This window comes from Oryza sativa, chromosome 3, assembly GCF_034140825.1.
Source record: "Oryza sativa Japonica Group chromosome 3, ASM3414082v1".
NCBI lineage: Eukaryota > Viridiplantae > Streptophyta > Magnoliopsida > Poales > Poaceae > Oryza > Oryza sativa.
In genome coordinates, this window is record NC_089037.1 from 6,669,616 (window position 1) to 6,693,570 (window position 23,955).

Sequence of the window (23,955 nt, forward strand, 5' to 3'; positions counted from 1 at the left end):
CCGCCCATGACCGTGGGCACGGCTGTTCAAACAGTTTTAATAACCTCTGCAGAGGGGGGTACACTTTACCCACACGACATTACTAACCCGGATCATCCAGTCCGTGCAGAATGGCCACGACTAGAGACCTTAAGGCTTTCATGACAAGGCATTTCGAAAGCCGACACAGGTTCACCATATGCCAACGAGAGGGGTCCCAGACCAACACCAGATTAGGTCCCAGACCATACTGTGCCAGGAAGCCCAGGGGTCCTCCCCGACACCACCCCGGCGAATCCACATGTCTCTTAGCATCATGGCTCCCCCGATAAGCTAGTTACTCAGCCAGGGGTGTCCCATTCCACCCATGTGGTCGTACTTGTCTTATGTTCGGATGAAATTCCAAGGAAACGGTCCTTAAGTGCAAGAGCGGGAAACCGTACACCCGGTACGTTCCCCGGTCAGCGATTTTGGAAATTCATTTAGTTCGCAAGCACCGACCCAGGTGTCGGGTTTTCCAAGTCTTTTGTAAAACCCAAGTTTTACCCAAGATGTTTCTCAGATTTTAAGTTTGAAGGCGACCGTTGTTACCCGTGCAGAGTGCACGATTACCGAGGCGCAACTAGGGGGTGCAAGGGAACATGGTATAACAATTACAATGGGGGGGTCAAATGCAACAAATTAGGTAGGTCCGCCAATCTGCCTTGCAGACGGGACAAGCAGATTAAGTGCGATCCTATCAATGCATAATATTTTTCAAGCAACATAATTAAGTTCAAATATAGGCTCAAGATGTTCAAAGGTGGCTTGCCTCGCTCGAGATCTTGAGCTTGATCCTCGAAATCCTCGCACTGCGGGTCTTCGGGCTCCGAAACTACACGCGAAACGGGACAACTCAGCAAACGGCGAAAATAAAGCCCTATTATTGACCTCTAAGCGTGCCATTAGATAGATCTCGAGATTTGAGGAATTTTAGAAGTTGAACGGAGTCAAACGGACTTACGGTTGGGAAGATATTGAATTTCTAAGATTATTGGATTTTTGGTCTAAAGGAAAAGGATTTATTTAAATCCTTTTTGAAAAAGAAAAGAAAAGAAAAGAAGGAGGGAGGGAAATTAGACTTCCCTCGGGCGGCTAGGGCGCGGCCCGAGAGAATGGGGCGGCTCGGCCGAGCTTAATGGGCCGGCTGGCCCAAGAAGGCAGCCCAAGGCGCGCGCGTGGGCGGGGAGGGGAGAGAGAGAGCCGGTGGGCCGGGTCCATCCCACGTGGGCCCGGGTGGGACCCACTTGTCGGCGACTTGGCTCACCGTGAGCGAGGTGCACGCGGGGCGTGCTAGGGTTTGGGGAGGGAGGCGCGGCGCATGCGCGCGGTTCGCGGAGGACGCGGTGCGGCGGGCCACGCGCAGCCTCACGGCTCGCGGTGGACCGCGCGCGCGAGGGGGCGGAGGGAAGCGGCGGACCGGGGTCTACTTGACCCGGTCGCGGCCGAGGTGGCGCCGACGTGGTGCCTACGTGGCTGCCACGCGGGCCGGCGGGAGGTAGATGACGACGCCGGCCGGAACGGACTGCGGACGACGGCGGCGAGCGGCGGAGCGAATCATGGCGATACAGGCGAAGGCGAGCACACCGGGATGTTGCACAGGACGAGGGGAGACGAGCCAACGGCTCGGATTCGCCGGAGGGAGCTCGACGGCGGCGGATTGCGGCGGCGGCAACCAGCGGGGAGGGAAGGGGGAAACGGCGATGAGGTCACGAGGGGCCGATTCCCGGCGGTGAGAGCATCTACGCGGCTACGGGAATCCGTTGCTAGTGTCGGATTGGGCGGAGCTACGCCGAGCGAGGCCGGCGACGAGCGGGCGCTACGGAGCACGGGCGGCGACGGCGGCGAGCACACAGCGAGCGGCGGCAACGGTCGGGGCGGCGCCAGCTAGCTACGGGAAGACTACACATGCTACTACCGAAAACTAAGGGGAGGAGATGGAACGAGGGGAGAGAACGGAGGAAGGCACTACCGAGATGAGGCGGGGCGCTGTGACGAGAGGCCGACGGCACGGGAGTGATCTCTCCGGCCTCGGCCGGGGAAGAGGAAGAAGGCGAGCGCCCGGAGTCCCCTTCCGCGTCCACGAACGCATCGGCTCTCCCGGTGCTTGGCGATGAACGGCGGAGGCGAGACAGAGGGACGGCAATGGCGCTGTGGCGGTGAGCGAAACGGGAGGAGGAATCGATGGGAGGGCGCCTTGGTTTATAGGACGACGATGTCGGTTTGGAAACCGACCTTGGGCGGTCAAGGTGCGAGCTGGCGCTCGGCGCTCGTGGCCAAAACGGCGACAGAGGCGGATGACGCCGGCGGGGAGGGGAAAAGGAAAAAGAAAGGGAGAAAGGGAGCTTACCCCTTGCTACTTTGGGAAAAGGAGGAGGGAGCGGGGGCGACGCGGCAGAGGGAGGAGGAGCTCTGCCTCCGTCCCTTGGAGACTAGCACGTAGAGTGGCGGGGGCCGGGTCATGACGACGGCGATGACGGCGGGGGCGGTGTGGAGCGGAGCGGCGACACGGGCGGCAGGCGTGGGCAGGCGCGGCAGATGCTGACGGCGGCAGCGACCAGGCGGTCGGCCACCATGGCGCGCGCGCGCGCGGGAAGCAACGGGCGGCGCGGCGATTTCGGCGGCGTCGGCGGGAAGCGGCAGCGAGGGCGGAGGGCGCTCGGCTCGGCGCGGCTCACGCGCACGCGTGTGCAGCGCACGGGCAGAGCGGGGGAGAGGGAGAGAGAGAGAGAGAGAGAGAGAGAGAGCCGGGGAGGGAGGGGGAGATGGGCCGAGAGGGATTCGGCCCATCAAACCCGAGGGAGGCGAAATAGACTTTTGCGGAGGGATTTGATTTGGGAAGGATCTGGATTCGGGATTGAACTCGACGATAGATCAGGGATTTAAGATCTGAGATGGCACGGACACTAGACAACAAGCAAAGAAACGGATTTCGCAAATAGGGTTTTTAAGATATAGTTTTCCCGCTAGGCGCCACGACGGAACGGGCGCTACAGCCGTGCCTGGGCCGATGCCTTGGCACGGTGGGCCGGCTCGGCACGGCACGGTCAAAAAAATAATTGAGGGATCCAAAATAGAATTAATTTATCCATATAAGACATGGCCCAAAGTGAAGACAGATACAAAATAAGACTTATTCTATCCATGTAAGACACCAGCCCAGAGAGATGAGGGAGTAAAAATAGATTTATTCTATGTAGAAGCATGATGGGCTGTCGTGCCTTCTGGCTGGCCGAATACGGCCCTAGTCTTATTGGGTTGTGCCTGGACCGTTGGTGTAGCCCGTGGGTCAGCCCGACTAACATCGGCCCAAGCCCGGTCTTGCTTGGGCCATGCTGGCCGGACGGCCCATTTGGCCATCTATAGGAATAGGATCTATTCAATTTGCTCCCTTTATTTTACAAGAAGTTGGTGGGTGGGTTATATCCGTATTACGGTTGAGGGATGTGATTCGACCAAGAGCAAGAAATGAGGGAGGTGAATTAGACTCTTTCCCTTTTGGGTGCAAGGCCCAAGGTAAGAATATGGCGTGATGGGTGTGCCACTCAACGTCCAACCCATCCAGCGAACGGCACACCAAACTACCGAAGTTGTACTTCCGAATGCTGCAGATCGAAGCGCATAAACGGCATGTAGAAAACCATCTTTATTTATGAGTTATGTATCTTACATAGAACAAAACAGCAGTTGATTTAATCATTTGGACATACACACACCGACAAAAGTCCCTTTTGTGGGGCGAGGAATATTGAACGAGCACAATGCAACAAAGTTGATCAGCGAGGATCATGGAGGTGGAGCAGTATATATATCACTCAGCAGGCTTCATCTCCTGCTTGATGGCCGCGACCAGTTGGTTGTAGGCTTCGCTCCACGCGCTCTTCATCGCGGGGCTCCACATGTCCACCGGAACCGCCTCCTTGATCGTCTCAAGCAGCGCGAACCTCGTCACCTGTTTACGAACGTTCGACAAGGCCACAATCAGAACACGATCGATAGAGTTCCATGTCGATCGAATGGAGCAACAACTGGATATCACTCTACCTCAAAGTGGGCGTCTCCGACGCCGTACTTGAAGTGCGTGGCGCCGAGCCTCTTCAGGGTGGTGTCTCTCACGGTGACCTTCCCGGCTTTCCGCAGCTGCGCGGCGGCCTCACATGTCTGCAACATCGATTGATCACGACACACGCACACATTCTGTCAGTGCCTACTACTACAACAAATTTACTCTTGTCTGCAGCAATACTGATGGTAGTATTACCATGACGAAGACGGACATGGCGTGGGTCTTGAGCTTGGGGTTCTTCTCGAGCGGCACGTCGGAGTTGCGCAGGAACGAGAACATCTGGCTCGCCGACGGCGCGACCTCGAAGATCCTGGAATAGAGATATAGTAGCACCAATCACGCACACCGAAATGTATAATGCCTCAGAAACCAATGGTTGGTGCCGTAAACTGACTCTGCGAAGAATGGCACTAGTAAGTAGTAGCATGTAGTAGTACATACTTCAAGAAGAAGCGGAGTCCAATGTTGGCGGAATCCTTCTTCATGATGGCCCACGACTTGAGCACAAGCGCCTCCTGCTCCTCGCTGAAGCTGACCGCTCCCCCCGACACGCCGTTGTTTCCCTCCACGAGAGCCATGGCTGCTTCGATTTGATTCCTCTGTGTGGTGAATCGAGTACAATTCGAGCTCAATTCAACTCAACTGTTGGTTGCGATCTGAGTCCGAACTGGAGCAGAGCGAGGCCGATTTATATAGGTGGATCGGTCCCAGGCTGGAGCGGCCTTTCGCGCTCGCGAGGAGCCAAGAAGCATGGAGACGGGATAGCCATGCCATGATGCCACTCCAACTCTACGGTGAGACGTACAGGGGGGAAGGAACAACAGATCGACTTGGAGACTACGGCGGATATCCATTCGAGCCGAAAATCTGTGTGCCGGATGCAGCTGCGAGAGCGGGTAGCTGTGCCTGCGCAAGGCAGGCATGCCGCATGCTTCTGCAGTGTGCGCTCTCGTCTCGCCTCAATAACGTGGGCGGCCGGGCGCGCGAAAACCAGCGGCGGCTTTAACCTTTAAGAAACCAAGTCAAATACTCCACGCTCTCTCGCCTCTCCTCTCGGTCTCGGGTCGTTTCTTTCTTGTCCACCAAGACGCAAAACGGTCGTGTTCGCTCGGTCGTTCGTGCAGCCCAAAAGTCCAGTAGTGTGGAACGTTCCACAAACGAAAGTCACGGCCTTTTTTGGGCCCGGCCAGCCAGACACTCCGAGAAGATGTCGTTTCCTCGTTAACTGGGCTCTCGGTTGGGCCCTCTACGTGGACTCGTGGAGATAGGTCTCGTTAATTGTTTCACTTCCGCCGATCCTTATCGCGGACGACGGCCGGCGGGGTGGATGCGGAACGACGGCGACCAGCGGCGGCCGTGCCGTTTGCTTGCGAACTAGCCGTGAGCCCATGAGTTCGATCGGGCAGTGTACGTGATTTGTGGACATGCCAATCGCCACCGTCTCCTCTCCTCTCTCCGTTCGCGCCCCCGCGAAACGCGGTGGTCTACCGATGCGTGTTTCTTTCCTACCTATATTAGGCTCCCATTTGTGTTCCCATTTGCCGCCTTCTCCTTCTTCTCCGACGGCGAACACCGTCCATCGCGAGAACTCTTACCTCGTCGGCGTCGGCGTCGGCGTCGGCGAGGAGGAGCAAACATTTACGGCTGGCTTGCAATCTTAATCGTACGTACTTCTTCATGGCATATCTTGTACAGTATTTATTTTTTTTAATCCATTAAAAGCGTGGTTGTTTTTCATTGTCCTGTCCGACGAACAAGGCCTTAAAAGTTGACATGCATCTCGTGAAAAGGAAAAAAAAAGAAGCAACGTTTTCTATTGATTTGTTGCGGCCAGCAACACCTTTTCCATTCCGTGTTCTATCCATGCGCGGTTTTTCTCTATCTGACGCTCGTGACAATTTCAGTTTTGCAGTGTTCGTCATTCAGGAGGCTCCCGGCCGATCCGGTGGATCGGATCGGAGCGGGAGCACAAACTGCAAATTGCCACGGTCCTTGCACTTGATTTCCGGAGCCAGGAGGATGATTTGCTGCGGCGGCGAGGAGGAGGAGACGTACGCTCCCCGTGCAGCCAGTCGCAGTCGCAGCAGGCGCCCGACACCTGCGACGCAGTACAATGCAGGTGAAATCCCGCCGTTTCCTCCTCCGGTTCTGCAGGTGGTTAGCTGAAACAGAGGCCAAGGTGCTCAACTGTATAATGTTGCATCGTGATGATAATTGAATTGGCAGAAAGTTCAGATTAAATACCGCACTGCCAGCTCTGTCTTTCTTAGTTTCAGAGGCAATTTTAATCTGAACTTTCAGAAAGAAAAATTGTATAGATAAGCAGCTGTAATTTTTTGAGGGAAAATAAGAAGCTGTAATTCGTTATGACTACCATCCATATTCTCTGTTCTAATTGGATACCCATCTGCACATTCAGATTTAATGCTCAAGTTACTCACTATACCAAACATCAGTAGGAGAAGGTCGTAGTTCAATCGACCAACTTGTGTTGCCTTCGCAGCATCTCATTTTAGAGCTTACTAGTACAAGATTCTTCAACAAGGCCACATCAACTTATGTCATCAATACAGAGAGTTTAGCACGGAGTATGCCACAATCCTTATGCTGAATCTGAAGACTGAAAATTGTGCAAATCTCCTGTTTTTGGTTGTGTATCAGGCCCTCGTAAGCCAAGAGGACCAAATGCACCCAGGAGCGGCGGCCCGCCACCGAAGGTGCTCTCCATCGACGTGCCAGCCATCTCCATGGGCGAGCTGAACAACATCACCGGACACTTTGGACAGAGTGCCTTGATAGGAGAAGGTTCGTACGGTCGAATCTACAGGGCGGTGCTGACCTCCGGGGAGCCGGTTGCCATAAAAAAGCTTGATCCCAGCGTGTCAAGCGACTCTGAAGCAGACTTCTCTGCTCAGGTTAACGATCAGTAAAACAATTACACAACGGATTCGTGTTCAACATCAAACTTTTGTGCTGCAAATCTACGTTGCTGATTAAAACCATCTGGTTCCGTGGACATGCAGCTGTCAATGGTTTCGAGGCTCAAGAACGAGTATTTCATCCGGCTGATGGGCTACTACCTGGATGCAAACCGAAGAATCCTGGTCTACCAGTTTGCCACGCACGGCTCCCTGCATGACATCCTACACGGTATACAAATTCTTCCTCCATTCTGATGATCTACATGCATTAATGACCACAGGTTTACAGCGAATTCTTCTTGGCACATGAAACCTGACACGACGTGTTGGTCGATCCGGAAACCAAAAAAAAAAAAAACTGCAGGGAAGAAGGGCGTGAGGGACGCGGCGCCGGGGCCGGCGCTGAACTGGAGCCAGCGGGTGAAGGTGGCGTACGGCGCCGCGAGAGGGCTCGAGTACCTCCACGAGAAGGCCCAGCCGCCCATCGTCCACCGCGACGTGCGGTCGAGCAACGTTCTCCTCTTCGACGGCTACGAGTCCAAGCTCGCCGACTTCAACCTCACCACCCAGCCTCCCGACGGCGCCGCGCGGTTGCACTCCACCCGCGTCCTCGGAACCTTCGGCTACCACGCGCCCGAGTAATACATTCTCTGTCTGAATCCACACTGTGTTTGATTGGAGAAAAACATGATCAGAAGATTAGTAGATTAATTGACTTTCGGTAAGAAAGGTCAAGGTTAATTTTTGACCGGGCAAATGGATTCTCTCTTTCGCTTTCTGAAGGTACGCGATGACGGGACAGCTTAATCAGAAGAGCGATGTGTACAGTTTCGGAGTCATCCTACTGGAGTTACTGACCGGCAGGAAGCCAGTGGACCATACCATGCCGAAGAGACAGCAGAGTCTTGTAACCTGGGTAGTGTAGTAGGCCATGTTCTTGCACATCTTGTTGGAGCTTTTCATGTGTTCCAAGAGCCATATGCTCTTGTGGTTGTCTGAATTCTGGTTTTTTTTTTTTGGACAATGCTGAATTTCTGAACATTTTCTACTGGTGAAATGGACTAGGCGACGCCAAGGTTGAGCGAGGACAAGGTGAGGCAGTGCGTGGATCCGAAACTCGGGGATGACTATCCTCCAAAAGCAGTTGCCAAGGTAATACAAGACCATCAGTTTCTTGCAAGTTTGCAGGAACGATCTGAGATGCTATCTTGTCGTGCATTGTGTGTGTTTTCAGATGGCGGCGGTAGCGGCGTTGTGCGTGCAATACGAGTCAGATTTCCGGCCGAACATGACCATCGTGGTGAAGGCGCTGCAGCCACTTCTCAGCAAGCCAGCCGGAGCAGGAGGGCCCTAGCAGCACATGCATACTAACACCAGCCCATGCATCAAACCAACTTAGCATCCAAAACACATTATGTGCTCTGTTCTTCTTGGATGCTGAGACTTGTTAAACAGCTGGTGATTGTACCATGTACTACTCACAAATCAATCAAACTGCTAAAAGGGTCCAAGGGCTCACAGAGTTTCAGGTCATTGGCTGTGATTCTCCATTGTTCCTTCAGTCCTTACCTTTGTTTAGGTTTCAGATCAGTAGATATTTTTGCAATTTCGCTGTCCCGTTCTGTAGGTACGTAAGGGTCCATTCCACTGCATGACTGCAAGCTACGTCGTGTTCTTATCTTAAGACATTTATTGACATCACACCGATGGGAGACAAACTGACAACCGAAGGACTGTAGAGAAAATAGGAGGCCTCCTTATCAAAGAGAGAAACATTAATAGAGACAATATCTCAGTGTAGCTGCAGTTTGTGATGACTGTGGCTTGATTGTTCGCATTACGCTGTCAGCTGTTATGGGTTAGTAGTTATAACTTTCTCACTATGAACAGATGATATTTTCATTTCAGCGTCAGTAATGGTCACTGAATATGATCGGTCTTATCACATATCAGTGAATGTGAGCACTTGATGAGTTGATGTTATTGTTGTGGAAAAGATCGCCTCAACTGTCGAAACAGTGGTTTTCAGGGAGATAATCAGAATATCATATTAGTATACTGGACTTAACAAGAATCAGGACGCTTACTTCACTGTTGAATATTTATTCCTCTCAGATAACTAAATACCTTGTCCTGTAAGAACAAATAGTAAGCTGCAAACACTGCGGTTCAAGATGGTGTGGCTGCTAGTAATTCTTGGATAAGGTCTGGCAGAAAGTCAGTAGCAACAGACTTGCAAAAATGAAGTTCACCAGTACTCCCTACACTCCCAAAACAAGCTGATTGAAGTGCAAAATGATCACACTGTAACAGCAACAGGCTAACAGCACAATTTTACAAAGAAACAACGAATATCATATCACAATTGACACCTTCTGGCGTAAGGACCACATGGTTTCCTGTTTGTATTGCTCACTTCATTTCAGTGCTCAGAAATTCATAGTTTAAGAGGCCCAGAGCACGCTGAAAAGCTGCACCTCATATTGTCAGTTTGTCACACAGCAAACTCACATGTCCCTTTCAGAATTTCCTAATTTCCTTTTGGCGTCAGAACAAAACGAAGAGAAAGAAGCAACAAGAGGTGTAACTGTACGTTGCTGTACTTCGCGGCAAGCGGCGATACCTCTTGCTGATAATAGCGGTTACGACGCACAATCGCGGTGAGAGGATGAGAGCCCATTCATCCACCCGTTCGGGATGATGATCCTACTCGTTTTCAACTGATCTCTTTCATCTCCTTCTCCCCCTTTCTGTTTTGCAAGGAAAGCTTTCAGCGTCGAAGAGAGCGGCAGGAAATGGACAAGAGAAGACGAACCACTTAGCCGAGGATCATGTGGCGTGCAGAATCTGATCGGTGCAGCCCGCATCTGGAATTCTTGTTTTGCATTTGTTTCATCATGGCGTCGATCTGATTCCCTGTTGCTTTCACAAAGAAAGAATGATCTTTTTGGCAAGGAAAGCTTCTACCCATAGCAATTTACAAGTGACATTTCCATAGTTCACGGATCAGTATACAGAAAAAAGAATTGCATCATTTTCATCGGGACATCGGGTACGCTAGGTCGTCGGAGCCCTAAGCATATTCAATGTTTCATCCTTGTCGCCATGCATACAGGCAGCATGTAGCCCTGTTTAGATGGGACTAAAACTTTTAAGTCCCTATCACATCGGATGTTTGAAAATTAATTATAAATATTAAACGTAGACTATTAATAAAACCCATCTATAATCTTGGACTAATTTGCGAGACGAATCTAATGAGCCTAATTAATCCATGATTAGCCTATGTGATGCTACAGTAAACATTCTCTAATTATAGATTAATTAGGCTTAAAAAATTTGTCTCGTGAATTAGCTTTTATTTATGTAATTAATTTTGTAAGTAGTCTATATTTAATACTCTAAATTAGTGTCTAAAGACAGGGACTAAAGTTAAGTCCCTGCATCTAAACACCACCGAAGGGATGGGCAGCAGCCATCAGCAGCAATGCCGTGCCAGTTGCAGCATAGCACAGTGAGAGGCATGTGAGGTGCCGTCCTGACCTAGCGTAGATCCCACTCATACTCTGTTCATCGAGAAAAATCTGTGACAATGCGATAATGCCCTAATGGTAATAAATGGAAGTACTAGTATATAAATAAATTTTGAGCAAGCTCAAGAAAACTAAATGTCAAGTGGCCAAATTCTGATTTTTTATTCCTTGTAGTAAGATGCCTGAACTTCTCTTGGATCTTACATTATTTACTAGCAAAATCCTAATTGCGGTTCGCCGGCTCATGCCATAGTGGGGCTAGAAAATTATATGCTTACCTGCAAGTCTGCAAAGTGTGCTTCTCTTTTAATGCCTGCTATATGATGCAGAAATGAGGCCCAATTTAAGGTCACTGTCCCAGATTTGGTTCCTGTCAACAATAGCTGACGATTGTATTATACTCCCTCCGTTCCAAAATAAGTGCAGTTTTTTACTATTTATCTCCAACGTTTGACCGTTCGTCTTATTTGAATTTTTTTATAATTACTATTTTTATTGTTATTAGATGATAAAACATGTATAATACTTTATGTGGGCTAATTTTTTTAAAGAAAATCATAAATTTTTTAAATAAGACGGACGGTCAAACGTTGGACACGAATTTCCACGGCTGCACTTATTTTGGGACAGAGGTAGTATATCCAAAACTGGGTCAACTGCAATCCAGAGGTGACAACTGGTAATCCATACAAATTCAATGTGAAACACACCTTGCTAATTTCGTGGATCTGAACGGGTCCTGGTCGATCCACACCAATTGTGCATAAAATGATCGGAGACTTCGGAGTTCTTATTCCAGAAATTGAATTTTGGTGATGCCGTCGTGCGATTGAAGAATGGACTTGACCTTGATCGACCTGAACAAAATTCTAACAAAAAGGAGGGATTGACCTGAACAAATTTTTTTCTATGTTTGATTGGGGCGCCACGTGATCTTAAAGAATTTTGACGGGCACATGACCATGAACAACCCACACCAACACATAACGCAAAATGTAGGTCGTTCGTTTGCATAATAAACGTGAAAAATTTGAGGTCAAGAATTAAACTGGGCCTATGAGCTATAGATGTACTACAAAATGGAGTATCTTCTTTGCATTCTTGTGAAGCTTCATTCAAACAAACAGAGTTACTTGTCCAAAAGCTAGGCAAGACAAATGTAAATCAAACGAACTAAACAATACTCCCTCCGTCCTATTTTAAAAGCAACCATTAGTTTCTATACTAAAATTTTGATCGTCTGTCTTATTTAAATTTTTTATAATTAGTATTTTTATAATTATGAGATGATAAAACATAAATAGTGCTTTATACGTGACTTATGTTTTAACTTTTTTAAAAAAAATTAAATAAGACGGATGGTCTAAATTGGGCACGAAAAATCATGTATGCAAAAAATGAGACAGAGGGAGTACCCAATAGTACAGCAAAGGTAAGTCGCCGGTCGCATAAGTTCAGAAAATAAATGAAAAGGGCCGAACACATTAAGAAATTAAGGTGACTGCTCCCCATAGATAGGGACAAGCTAAAGTGTACAAAAACTGCTCATTCGATATGTACGTACAGACGACAGCCAGATTTCATGAATGTACATTGCAAATATCGCAAGTCATAAGCAAACAAGAAAAAATGTAGACCACCATAAATGTGCACTGAGTGTGTTCAATAAAATGCTTCCTGTCTTCTGAAATTTATTTTACACGCACAATATATCGCTATGAGCATCTCTAACAGACCGGGCTGACATATCTTAAGATTGACGAAGTCAACACCAACGTCTCGTTGTTGATGGGTACATTGCCTAACACTAAGATAATTGCAAATGCAAGTATCTGTATTAAGTCTATGGCTTAAATTCGGGTGTTTTAGTTCCACCGTAAGAAAGCTAGCCGATTGAGTTAAGTTCACTTCGTAAATTCATCTTTGTATACGTGATGATTTTTTATTTGTATTTTAGAAATTGACGTAATGATCGTCTAGATCTGTGCATGGAGTGTGCAAGACGGCAAATGCATCTTAAAAAAAATACATACTCCTCTAGCTTCGTCTTAAAATATGATATAACAACAAAAAAAATTAGATGGGATATTATCTAATACTACGTATTCATATCAGGAAGGAGTTACCTAAATACCTAATGCAACATGCTGTATTTGAACAAGAGAATTCGCCCAGTGGAAATCAAAGCAATTATTAACTAATTATTGTGAAATTCAAGTGTTTTAAATTGTGCCCAATGTTCAATTTTGTTAAAGATGTTAGTGATATGCTCTAGAGGCAATCATAGAAATGATTGTATCACATACTATGTTTACATATTTATCCGACATTGTTCCTTGAAATAGATAACTCTTTATTAGTTAATGAATATGTGATTCTTTCATAAGACTCTTTATGTTGTTTGTTACTATTTCTAAAGGATCCCTGATCAAATATCATATATGGAACAAATATGTTTATATGATCAGCACATGTATTAATTGATAATCATGTCTCATGGATCATGGTATAGAGATACCAAATTAATAATGTGGACACATGTTGGTGAATATGTTGTTGGATAGACCCAACATGAGACACTGCAAGAGCCATATGTGTTGTGTCATCAGTGATCTCATTGAGTGTTGGTGTTGAATCCTTAGATCTGAGATTATCATGGTTCTCAACATGTGTAGTAGCTTACTTAGGGACTGCTAAACACTACTCCGTAATTGGGTAGTTATAAAAGTAGTTTTCGGGTATGCTATGAAACATGTAGTGGGATATAAATAATCAAGATAGGATTTGCCCCTCCAATTGAGAGATATCTCTGGGCCCCTCGATGTTGTAGATTATGGAAGTGCATGGCCATGCCAAAGGTGATTGAGGAGTCAATCACAAGTTATATAATCTATCAACAGGTTCGAGTGAATGATTGAGCTATTAGAGGATGGCACATATCTAGCCTTAAGCTTAATCGATATCGTGAGGCAAAGGGGTTCATACAAGTATACACTAGAGGTTCAGCCGATATGATCTTTATGTATGCCCGGTGGGTCAATACGTTCTGCTAGGGGGCCGCTGTTGACGCGTGGACCGAAAATGAGTTTTCAGGTTATAGCCGAGTATATATGAACCTACAGGGTCGCACGTTTAATGGGCCGGAATAAGGGGATTGGATAGAGATCCAATATGAGCTTAATTCGGATAGAGACCGAATAGGAGTCCTACGGGCCTTGGAGGCCCGAGTGATGGATCCTATATATTCATGAGGGGTGTGACCGGCGGAGGCATAGCATCACGTGAGAAACCCTAGCCATCACTTCCCTCCCCAAGCAAAACCCTAACCGCGCGCGGGTGCTAGCACATCTGCGCGTGGCGTTCCGTCCCTGTACGTGTGGATACCGGTAGAGGCGCCGCTGATTTGCGGTGTTGATCGGCGTGAGAGTACGGCGAGGAGAACACACGAGGAGGAGAAGGTCGAGCCGGTGCGATCGACTACTTCCTCTATATCGACGCGCGCTACTTCGCGAGAGTTCCTTCGACTTCTCAGCGTCTTCTTCCGCTGCACAGCGCGTCGAGTGGTAACGATCTATAATCTAATACTTGCATGGTTCCTCGTTTACGCGATAGAAAATTTTGTTTTATGCTATCGTAGTCTACGCGTATCCCAACAAAAGATTCTAGACGAAAAAAAGCATAGATTGGGTATAATTATTATGTTAAAGTTTCTTCCTATGTACTATAATTTGGAACTGGGTGAGTATATGCTGAGAGGCAAACTGTACATGATTGGTCTCCTTTGGAGTAAAGAAAAAGTATAGCAAATTTGGAGGATCGAATTCCTTGGAAATAATTATCATATGGTTCTTTGGATCAAGGAATGGCTCTTTCAAATTTCTTTGAAAATTCTATGAAATGGATCATTTCATAGAAATGTTGGAGGATGGTTTCTCTTGTTTGAGTCGTAGAATTCCTACATTCTTTCATACGGTGTTACCAAACAACATGTTTTGCAGACTGCACATATCCGGTTGGATATATAGACCGAGTAAAAAAAATACCATTCTTTTAAAAAATTAACTTGTTTTGCTAATTCCTGTGGATTTCTATGTAGGGTTTATCAATACTCGGCATATGATTCATACCCTTTTTTTTTCTATTTCTATATTTTTAAAATCTTACGTATAATCCTACGTTCTAAAGAAGTCCTTAGTTACTAACCATGTATACTACTCTATCTGTTTCATGTTATAAAACGTTTTGACTTTGGTTAAAATTAAATTGTTTTAACTTTGATCAAGTTTATAAAGAAAAGTAGTAACATTTTTAATCCAAGACAAATTTATTATGAAAATATATTTAATTATTGATTTGATGAAACTAATTTAATATTATAAATATTATATATTTATTTATAAATTTACTCAAACTTAAAACAGTTTGACTTTGACAATAACCAAAACGTCTTATTAGGACATGAAGCGGGGGAGTAGGCAATAGCTGATAATTCCAATTTGATGGGTGGGGTACACAGCCACATCTTACCAAAGCTCAGTTCTCGCGCCAGCACTATGATCTGAACCGCACATCTCATGATCGGTGGTCTAGCCCTCTGTGCACACCACTCTCACATGCGAAATAGTCCCCTTCTATTTTCCCCTTTTTCTTATCTTATTATTACAAAATCCCTTTTAAGAGGGCGTCCCAGCCGCACCGCAGTCCGCACGTCCGCAGCACGCCACGGTAGCGCGACACCCGGCCTTCCGCCCGAACGCCAAAAATAACAAACAAACCACGACCCGATCGCGAATCGCAGGGAGAGGAGACAGGGAGAGAAGAGAGAGAGAGAGAGAGAGAGAGCGGAGGAGAGAGGCGGCTCGCCGGCTCGAGCTCGACTGCTCCCCACTCGCGGCCGGGAGGGAGGGAGGGGGAGAGAAAGGAGAGAGGTGATTCGATGGAGGCGAAGGGGGAGAATGACGCGCGGGCGCCGCTCCTGGCGGAGCGGCGGCGCAACTCGGTCGGGTCGATGCGCGGGGAGTTCGTGTCGCGGCTGCCCAAGAAGGTGCTCGACGCCGTCGACCCCGAGAGGCCGTCCCACGTCGACTTCTCCCGCTCCAAGGGCCTCCGCGAAGGTACCACGCTGGACAGCCCTCCCCGCATTACTTCTTTGTAAAGCGCGTTCTGATCTTTCCCCCGTTTTCGATCTGTCCTTTGTCCTTTTAGGTTTGGCTGTGGCAACGTTGCATGAAAGTTGTGATTCTTTTTAGGCTCTCCTTTTTGTTAGTCATCACTTGGGTGTTGGTGAGTTTGTCTTTGGGGTTTGGCTGTAGTAGCTTTTCAGAATTACGGTGGATAATGCCGTTCTTGCTGGTGATCGCGCGGTCGATGTTGTTGTATGGATGGAAATCGCCTTCTATTCTTGATTCACCATCCACTTGCGCGTGCTTGGTAGTTGTGTGTCGTCCTTTGGTATACCGTTTGACGGTGACGGATCAAGTTCGTGGGTTTACTATCTTTTGGTTCGCATTTTTACGGTCTTTTCATATGGTTTTAGCGATTGTAACATATTGAATGACTCCTAATAGAATGACACGCAGATCTCCTTCTGGTTCTAAAGAATAACAGGTGGCGATTTATCCCGACTATAATGTTTTCATGCATGCTCCTAGGCAAAGGTCATTCGTTATATGTTCTTTAAAAAATGCTAAGCAGCTATCAATTGTGTACGAAAAATCTTTCAGGACAATGTTATTTCTTTCTTGCTCTGATGCTCTCTCTAACGGACATGCTCTTTTTTTTTTAGCCAAAGGGGGAAGAAGAGTACATAGTTCAAGAGATACAACCAATATAAAGAAAAGGCGGTAGCTTGGGTAGGGGGAGGGCTATCTCGCAGCCCATCTAGAGTTCTTTTTTTTAAAAAAAAAATCTAAATTGCTAGAAAGGAAACTGTTGTCGAAGTTAAAGGAATTACACATCAAGGAGAACATCTCCGTTTGATCTTTCTGTCTCCTCTGCATTTCTTCTTTGTCCAGGAGAACCAGGACTTCCACTGTTCCACAGTCTATTTCCTCCACCAGAACAGTACTTTTTCTCCGGTCCTGGTCAACGTAATACAAAACATGGGTATACCGGCCTTTGTTTACCTGAAATTTTAGCTGTGCCTTTTTTAATTCTGCCTGCCTGCCGTTCAATTCATTTTAGCACTATATACTTCCCTTTCCAACTTTGGTCTTTATGTCTTTTGAAATTGTAGCTTAGATACTAAAACACGTCAAGACTAAATTACAGTTTGTCAAACCGAGGTGATATGTAGATTATACAAAAACCAGCCGGCGTTGGCTGTTAATACCAATATATTTGTAAGGATGTTCTGCATCTACCAGTGGAAATTTTTGACTTCTCTACCAATAGCATGTACTAAAAATTTGGTTACGAGATTTCATTGGTTGTACATTTAATTATTGTATTGCCATTTTGTTCCCTGTCTCTTTCTTTAAAATAAGTGAGGTGGGTGGGATGTATTTTATTTATTTTTAATCCACGATTTGATGTAACCCTGCCTAGCTGTATCAGGATTGTGAGACTGTCAATTGTCGCTAAGTGGAAAAACATACACCTTTACTTTTCATAAACGACTACAAACTGTGTTAAAAATGGTGGGATGAAAACACTTAATGCAAATATTACGAAATAAGTAATACTCTTTGTATCAGGGAGAGAAATATAGAAGTATAATGTGGTGTTTACTCTTTAGTATTTCTTATGCAGTAAGTTCTCAGTTGTATGAATCACCACATATCTTTCTTGTACTGACATTAAGTATAGAGATAAGATTTGCAAATCCTGGACTATAATAAACTAGTTTTTATTGTTCCTATATTCACATCATTTTTTAGAGTTTGTTCTTATTAATAATTTTTTCACTACAAACTCTTAATATAACTGTTAAGATAAGGTGTGCCCAATGTGTTATACGGCTTATTCCTAATATTTCATAACCCTGGACAAACTCCCCATGATCCATATGAAGGGTAACACCAATTAAATTCTCTCTTTTTATATGCTCAAAAGACACTGCTTTCCTTCATGTGATATGGTTACCTTTTGGGCTAATATAGGAGAGAAAGAATACTATGAGAAACAATTTGCCACCTTGAGATCCTTTGAGGAAGTTGATTCAATAGAAGAATCCAATGTAATGAGTGAAGAAGATGATATTGCGGAGCAAAAGCAGAGTGAGTTTGCCATGAAGATATCAAACTATGCAAACATGATTCTTTTGGCGTTGAAGGTTGTACTTTCCCGATTCATTTTAATCCCTTTTTTAACATTCATCTAGGCTGACTTTATTATACTTCCACACCATCATTAGATATATGCTACAATTAAAAGTGGATCAATTGCTATAGCTGCCTCGACATTGGACTCGCTGCTTGATCTCATGGCTGGTGGTATCCTTTGGTTCACACATCTCTCGATGAAGAGCATCAACGTCTACAAGTATCCTATTGGTAAACTGAGGGTGCAGCCTGTTGGAATCATCATCTTTGCTGCTGTAATGGCTACATTAGGTATGCTTGCAACTTTGCCAGGACAAGAATGGACAATCAATTCATGTCTTTACTTGCTTTCTTTGTATATGCAACAGTATTGTTGTCTTCAAACTACAAAATTTATTACTCAACTTAGTATGGTCTTTGTGCCAAAATTATGCATTAACACAGCAATGTGCTTTTTATTTGCATTTCCAGGATTCCAAGTATTTGTTCAAGCTGTGGAAAAGCTGATAGTGAACGAGACTCCAGATAAATTGACTCCAGTGCAGCTCACATGGCTATATTCTATCATGATTTTTGCAACAGTAGTTAAGCTAGCCCTCTGGCTCTACTGCAGAACATCTGGTAACAAGATAGTCCGTGCCTATGCTAAGGTTTAGATCTTTCTCCATGTTTTAATTTCAATAGATGCTTTGAAAGGCAAATGAGTGCAGTTTCCCAAAGTTTGTTGGGTTGGTATTCACAGGATCATTATTTTGACGTCGTCACGAATGTTGTGGGTTTGGCTGCTGCTGTCCTTGGTGATATGTTCTACTGGTGGATTGACCCAGTTGGTGCAATTGCCCTTGCAGTGTACACAATTACAAACTGGTCTGGAACGGTGTGGGAAAATGCAGGTTTGCAGTACTCCAGCATCTGTTGCATTCGTTTATAATTGGCCTACCCCCCTCCCACATCCATTATCTGTTGTCGTAGTAAAAAGTTTCATACCAGAACTCTTGTTAGGATCAATTGCTTTGATAGGCCTAATGGACATGGAAATCTGATGAACTAAACCCATGCAAGAAGCAGGATTGTAGGGAACATGTTTTTCCGAAAAAAAATATATAAATTGACTCACCATATAAGTGTAATTCCTGCACAATTCCTTATGTGTTCTGAAAGTTACTTACTAGATTAACTGGCAGATAGTCGTATACTGAATTAATGATGCTTATTGCTATCCTTGATGCAGTGTCACTAGTGGGTGAATCAGCTCCGCCAGAAATGCTGCAGAAGTTGACATATTTGGCCATCAGACATCATCCTCAAATCAAGCGTGTCGATACAGTTCGAGCATACACCTTTGGGGTTCTTTACTTTGTTGAGGTTGGTACCTCAGTTTTTCTGTTGCCTTGCTGTTTTTTTCCCTTTTAGGTAAATATATATGCTCTTCCCAGCTAATTTGATCAACGGACTGGCAGGTTGACATTGAGCTGCCAGAGGAATTGCCCCTTAAGGAGGCACATGCTATTGGAGAATCACTTCAAATAAAGATCGAGGAGCTCCCAGAAGTCGAGCGGGCATTTGTTCACCTTGATTTCGAGTGTGACCACAAGCCAGAGCACAACATTCTCAGCAAGTTGCCTAGCAGCCAACCATGACCACCAACTTGAATTCCACCGTGAAACGAATTAGCTGGCTTGTTCGCTTGCCATGCAGGATGTGCTACAGTACGTGCCGCATTATGCTATATGAAACGGCTGAAGACAAATGAGATTGTCTGGCCATCATTTCTGAAAGTAGGCCTAAGAGAATACTGTATTAGTTAAGTACCTATATTAGAGATTATGTGGACTGAACTTGTGCATCCCTCTGTTTAAGAGTTTTGTTGTGAGGAAAGTTCAGCACAAAGGGGAAATCACGTTCTGGATGATCTCAAGCAATTTTTTTGTTCTGAAATTCAGGTCAGTTGTAAATATTGTCTGGTTTGCTTAACAATGGTGTGTAAGTGCCCTACATTGCTGGGAAGGTCAAGGTGTATGTGCTAAAAGAAACTCATTTTAACAAATGTGGTTTTGCCTTTTTCAGCCCAACATCAGGCCCAGCACTCTTTCCAAATTGAGAAAGGAAAACAGAACTGGCCCAGTAGGTGTAAACTGGATGCAAAGCAATGCACCCGGCAAACATCCAGCAAACAACAAGCAGTAAAAATTTACAACGTAAAGCCTCTTCGATAGACCGGATATTTTCATTTATTGAATTTGAAATTCTTTTGAAATTTCTTCACAGTGCAAGTACTTCTATTAGGATTGTAGGATGATTCTTCTGCAGTTGTACCCTTTGTCACTAGTGGTTGTACCATTGCAGTCCGTAGTACGGCCGTGGGACTGTCTGTAAGCCACGCATTATTGGCTGAAATGCTGAATTTTAGTAGATGGAATCGCGCACTGGCCTATACCTGGTAGTATAATTATTATTCAGTCGATCAGATCTGTCTGGAGTAATGCCATGTTAGGTGATATTTTGTGTGCTAGTGCGTCGAATCCAATCTGATCTACTCACCTCCCCGTGAAGACGTTGACACCCTCTGATATACTCCATGTACCATGGATTGAAGTTCCGGACATGTATGAAAGTTTCGGAGAATTCGGCCCGATTCCCTCAACTTCACCATTAATAATTACATGAAAGATGACATGTTTAAGTGAAGGGGGCTGCTATACATGTAGGTATCTGATGATACATGTGAGTAAAAGGGAAAGTACCACTTCATGCCTCACCTACGTCGTAAAGTTGGTACCACTTGATATCTGGACGATGACAAATGACGTGCTGGCCTCCGAGCACTCCTCCCCCCGCTGCCGCACCAGCCAAATGTGGCCGTCTGCCATGCCCCCCCCCCCCCGACTAGCCGCCCGTGGCCGTCCAACAAACCACCGCGTCGTGCAACTCACCGGCGGACCACTGCCGTTGTTGGGCTCACCACGACGGCCTTCAGCCATCGTCTGCGCCGGCTTCCGGGCGAGGGCCTCCCTGCCGTCGCCCACACCCACCACCGCCTGCCAACGCGCCGGCCTCGCTGCGGGGGGCGGCCCGCGTCGTGCAGCTGACGTCGTCGTCGTCCTCCGCGCCGCTCGGCCTCCGTACCCGCTCCCGGCCGCACGCGCCAGCAGTCCCCGCCGCCGCCATCACGATCACTCAACCCGTGGATCTGGGCAGGGGTTTCCGCCGTCAACAACGAACGCCTTCACCACCCATCGCTAGACGGCGCCGCCACCACTCTGCCCTGCCGCCAACCGTCGTCCCGCCGGATCTAGCCGGAACGGCGCAGATTGCCAACGCCGCAGCCCGGCCAGCTCCCCGGGTTGTCCGAGCGTACGCTGGGCAAAGCCCTGCCGTCGTCGTCCTTGCGGCCGCGTGGCTTTGCCGGCACCCGCTCAGGCAGTGGCGAGGCAGAGAAGGAGGAGGGAAGGAGGAAGTCAGTGGTGGCATCACCTCTCGTGTCGCCCATGGGGAGGGCGACGTGAGCTAAAAAGTGTTCTGCTGCTTTTGTGCAGCGTCGAGGTTCGGCGCGTAGAGGCACGTCTAGTGGCAGTGGAGGCCGGCACGACACGAGGAGGTGCGACCGGGTGGCGGTGGAGGCCGGCTTGGTGCGAGGAGGCACGACCAGCGGCGGGAGGCTGGCTTGGCGCGATGGATGTTCTACATCGTATGCTCGTATCAGTTGCGACGTTTTAAGATGTGGAGAAGTTTGGTTTGGTTTAATGTCTTTGTTTATGTAACAATCGTCTCTTATATATATAATATAATCAACATTGTTTCGCAAGAAAAAACAAACGTATGAAATTCTCATTAAACACATTTTTATACATATTTACCTTTTACTAGCTTATTCATAAAAAAATAAATACTCCCTCCGTTTTATAATGTAAGACTTTCTAGCATTGTCCATATTCATATAGATATTGATGAATCTAAACATATATGTGTGTCTAAATTCATTAACATCTATATGAATGTGGACAATGATAGAATAACTTACATTATGAAACGGAGGAAGTATGTACTTGAAAAAAAAAGTAGCAAGATACATTTGATTTCTTAGACATTTTTTTATTGATAAATGTTTTAGAAATTCATTCGTTTATAAAAAACCAATCTAGTACTGGATGTGACACATCCTAGTACTATGAATCTGGACATACCTCTATCCAGATTCGTTGTACTAGAATATGTCATATCCAATCCTAAATTCATTTTTTTGGCGGAGGAGTAGAAATCAATAATACCGAAGAATCACATTAGTTAGTTCTGACTCTAATGTAGAAAAAAATAGTTAAGCATGGGACGGTCTTAATCAGGCCTGGCCTAGGGGGGTCGAGCTGTGCCATCGTAATGAGCCCTCGAAGTCAAAGGACCCAACCCCATATATATATATATATGCTATGGAAATAGGAGCCTATAGGCCATAGGAACTTAAGATCTAGGAAGCCCACGAGAGGAAAGATATATAGCTTGTTTGATAAGAATTTTTTTTTATACATTACATTTGTTAGAAACATCATTATATTATCAGAGTTGTATTAAAGGCCTATCTTTTTAGCACCGCTCCAAGCCATTAAATTGACAGGACCGGGCCTGGTTTAATAGGTTTAGCACCTAGCAGCACGGGGCTACACTCCTACTAGTACTATCTAAGAACATCTTTACTCCTTTAAAAAAGGTAATAGTGGTGACAGTGAATCTATCACCCACTAACTCTGTTGTATACTACGGCTGTGTTCTTTGCTCTGAATTCCCAACTTCTCTTCCCTCTGTCTCGCGCGCACATTTTTCGAACTACTAAACGGTACGTTTTTTTTGCAAAAAGGTTTATATATGAAAGTTGCTTTAAAAATTCATATTAATCAATTTTTCCCCAAAAAAAAGTAAATACTTAATTAATCATAAGAAAATGCGTTGCTCCGTTTTCCGTATGGAGGAAGTGAGTTCCCAACTCAATATAACAAACAACATCTTCCAGTATTTTAATTTTACAAAACGGTCCTTCTACATATTGTTAATATTTTATTTCATCTCTACAATTTCAGTTTATCAATTATCATCATGGAAAGACATCTACATGAATCAGGGACGAAATTGTTCCATAAACTTTACAATTAACTTGTTCCAAACAATAGCACATGTATAATTCATTTTTATTTGTAGCCAAGCACAGGTATTTAGCTAGTTTGGGAAAAATCTGACACCCATGTACAAACTCATCGTAGCTTAGTCAGTTAGATTTTTTATGATGTAACCTGTCATTTTGAAAGTTCTTAACTTAACATAAGTGCTCAGAGTTAATGCTAATTATATTTTTATTTATAGGTGGCATAGACAGCGGGATGTTTATGGTTACTATGTTAATCTCAAGATATATCGGAACAGTCTTCGAATGCACTTGTGATGATATCGTCAATCTCTCTTAAGATATACTAATCCAGTCTTCAAGACAATTTTATCAAAACTAAGATATATTGGTTCAATCTTCGAAAGTATATGTGGTGACTTTCGTAGACGCAAAACTAACCGCCACATGTTCGTACTGTTGTGGCTTTACATGAAAGCTCCTTTACATCATTAGCGAGTCACAAATTCACAGTTATATAGAAACACAGTGAGTCACAATTCACAGTTTTATAGTAGGAATAATGAAATCTAGAGTTTTCCAGTAAACTGCATGGTGTAACTTTAAGGATTTACATCAACGGCCAATAATTTCAAAGGAAGTTCTAAGATTAACGACTACTCACACCGTAAAAAAAAGGACAAACCCTAGTTTCCGTCTTCAATATTTGACCGTCCGTCTTGTTTAAAAAAATTATGAAAAAAAATTAAAAAGATAAGTCAAGCATAAAATATTAATCATGCTTTATCATCTAACAATAATGAAAATACAAATTATAAAAAAATTTCATATAAGACGGACAGTCAAAGTTGGACACGACGGAGGGAGTAGACTGTGTTTAGATCACGCTAAAGTTGGAAGATTGATTGAAATTGGGACAATGTGACGGAAAAGTTGTAAGTTTATGTGCGTAGGAAAGTTTTGATATGATGAAAAAAATAGAAGTTTGAATAAATATTTTGAAACTAAACACAGCTTAGTAGTCCCTATTTATCATCTTCACAAG

The 23,955-nt window shown here is 45.4% G+C and overlaps 3 protein-coding genes and 1 long non-coding RNA gene across 7 annotated transcripts; 2 read left to right on the forward strand and 2 right to left on the reverse strand.

The window, feature by feature from the left end:
• Window positions 1-3,640: 3,640 nt before the first annotated feature.
• NSHB2 (non-symbiotic hemoglobin 2-like) lies at window positions 3,641-4,748 on the reverse strand. The gene is made up of 4 exons (NM_001417422.1): window positions 4,526-4,748; window positions 4,280-4,394; window positions 4,063-4,179; window positions 3,641-3,970 (listed from the first exon to the last, which is right to left on the reverse strand). The coding sequence occupies exons 1-4, from the start codon at window positions 4,660-4,662 to the stop codon at window positions 3,830-3,832; spliced, it is 510 nt and encodes a 169-aa protein (NP_001404351.1). The 5' UTR covers window positions 4,663-4,748; the 3' UTR covers window positions 3,641-3,829.
• Window positions 4,749-5,627: 879 nt separating this feature from the next.
• Window positions 5,628-8,911, forward strand: LOC4332124 (probable protein kinase At2g41970). The gene is made up of 8 exons (NM_001417421.1): window positions 5,628-5,747; window positions 5,989-6,203; window positions 6,746-6,999; window positions 7,108-7,234; window positions 7,370-7,643; window positions 7,789-7,921; window positions 8,071-8,157; window positions 8,240-8,911. The coding sequence occupies exons 2-8, from the start codon at window positions 6,104-6,106 to the stop codon at window positions 8,357-8,359; spliced, it is 1,095 nt and encodes a 364-aa protein (NP_001404350.1). The 5' UTR covers window positions 5,628-5,747; window positions 5,989-6,103; the 3' UTR covers window positions 8,360-8,911.
• A 467-nt stretch (window positions 8,912-9,378) lies between these two features.
• Window positions 9,379-13,479, reverse strand: LOC107280249 (uncharacterized). Of its 3 annotated transcripts, XR_001544267.3 has the most exons (4): window positions 11,249-13,479; window positions 10,817-10,908; window positions 9,821-9,921; window positions 9,379-9,755 (listed from the first exon to the last, which is right to left on the reverse strand). It is a non-coding gene; the product is annotated as an uncharacterized lncRNA (long non-coding RNA). The 3 variants fall into 3 exon arrangements; XR_010739877.1 differs by having other exon boundaries at window positions 10,817-13,479; XR_010739876.1 differs by having other exon boundaries at window positions 9,821-13,479.
• Window positions 13,480-15,242: 1,763 nt separating this feature from the next.
• Window positions 15,243-20,217, forward strand: LOC4332125 (metal tolerance protein 4-like). 2 transcript variants are annotated; one of them, NM_001402098.1, is made up of 7 exons: window positions 15,243-15,652; window positions 17,639-17,811; window positions 17,893-18,091; window positions 18,272-18,450; window positions 18,543-18,693; window positions 19,032-19,165; window positions 19,261-20,217. In NM_001402098.1, the coding sequence occupies exons 1-7, from the start codon at window positions 15,475-15,477 to the stop codon at window positions 19,438-19,440; spliced, it is 1,194 nt and encodes a 397-aa protein (NP_001389027.1). In that variant the 5' UTR covers window positions 15,243-15,474; the 3' UTR covers window positions 19,441-20,217. The 2 variants fall into 2 exon arrangements, with proteins under 2 accessions (NP_001389027.1, XP_066164224.1); XM_066308127.1 differs by having other exon boundaries at window positions 15,514-15,652; window positions 15,744-17,811; window positions 19,261-19,807.
• Window positions 20,218-23,955: the final 3,738 nt, after the last annotated feature.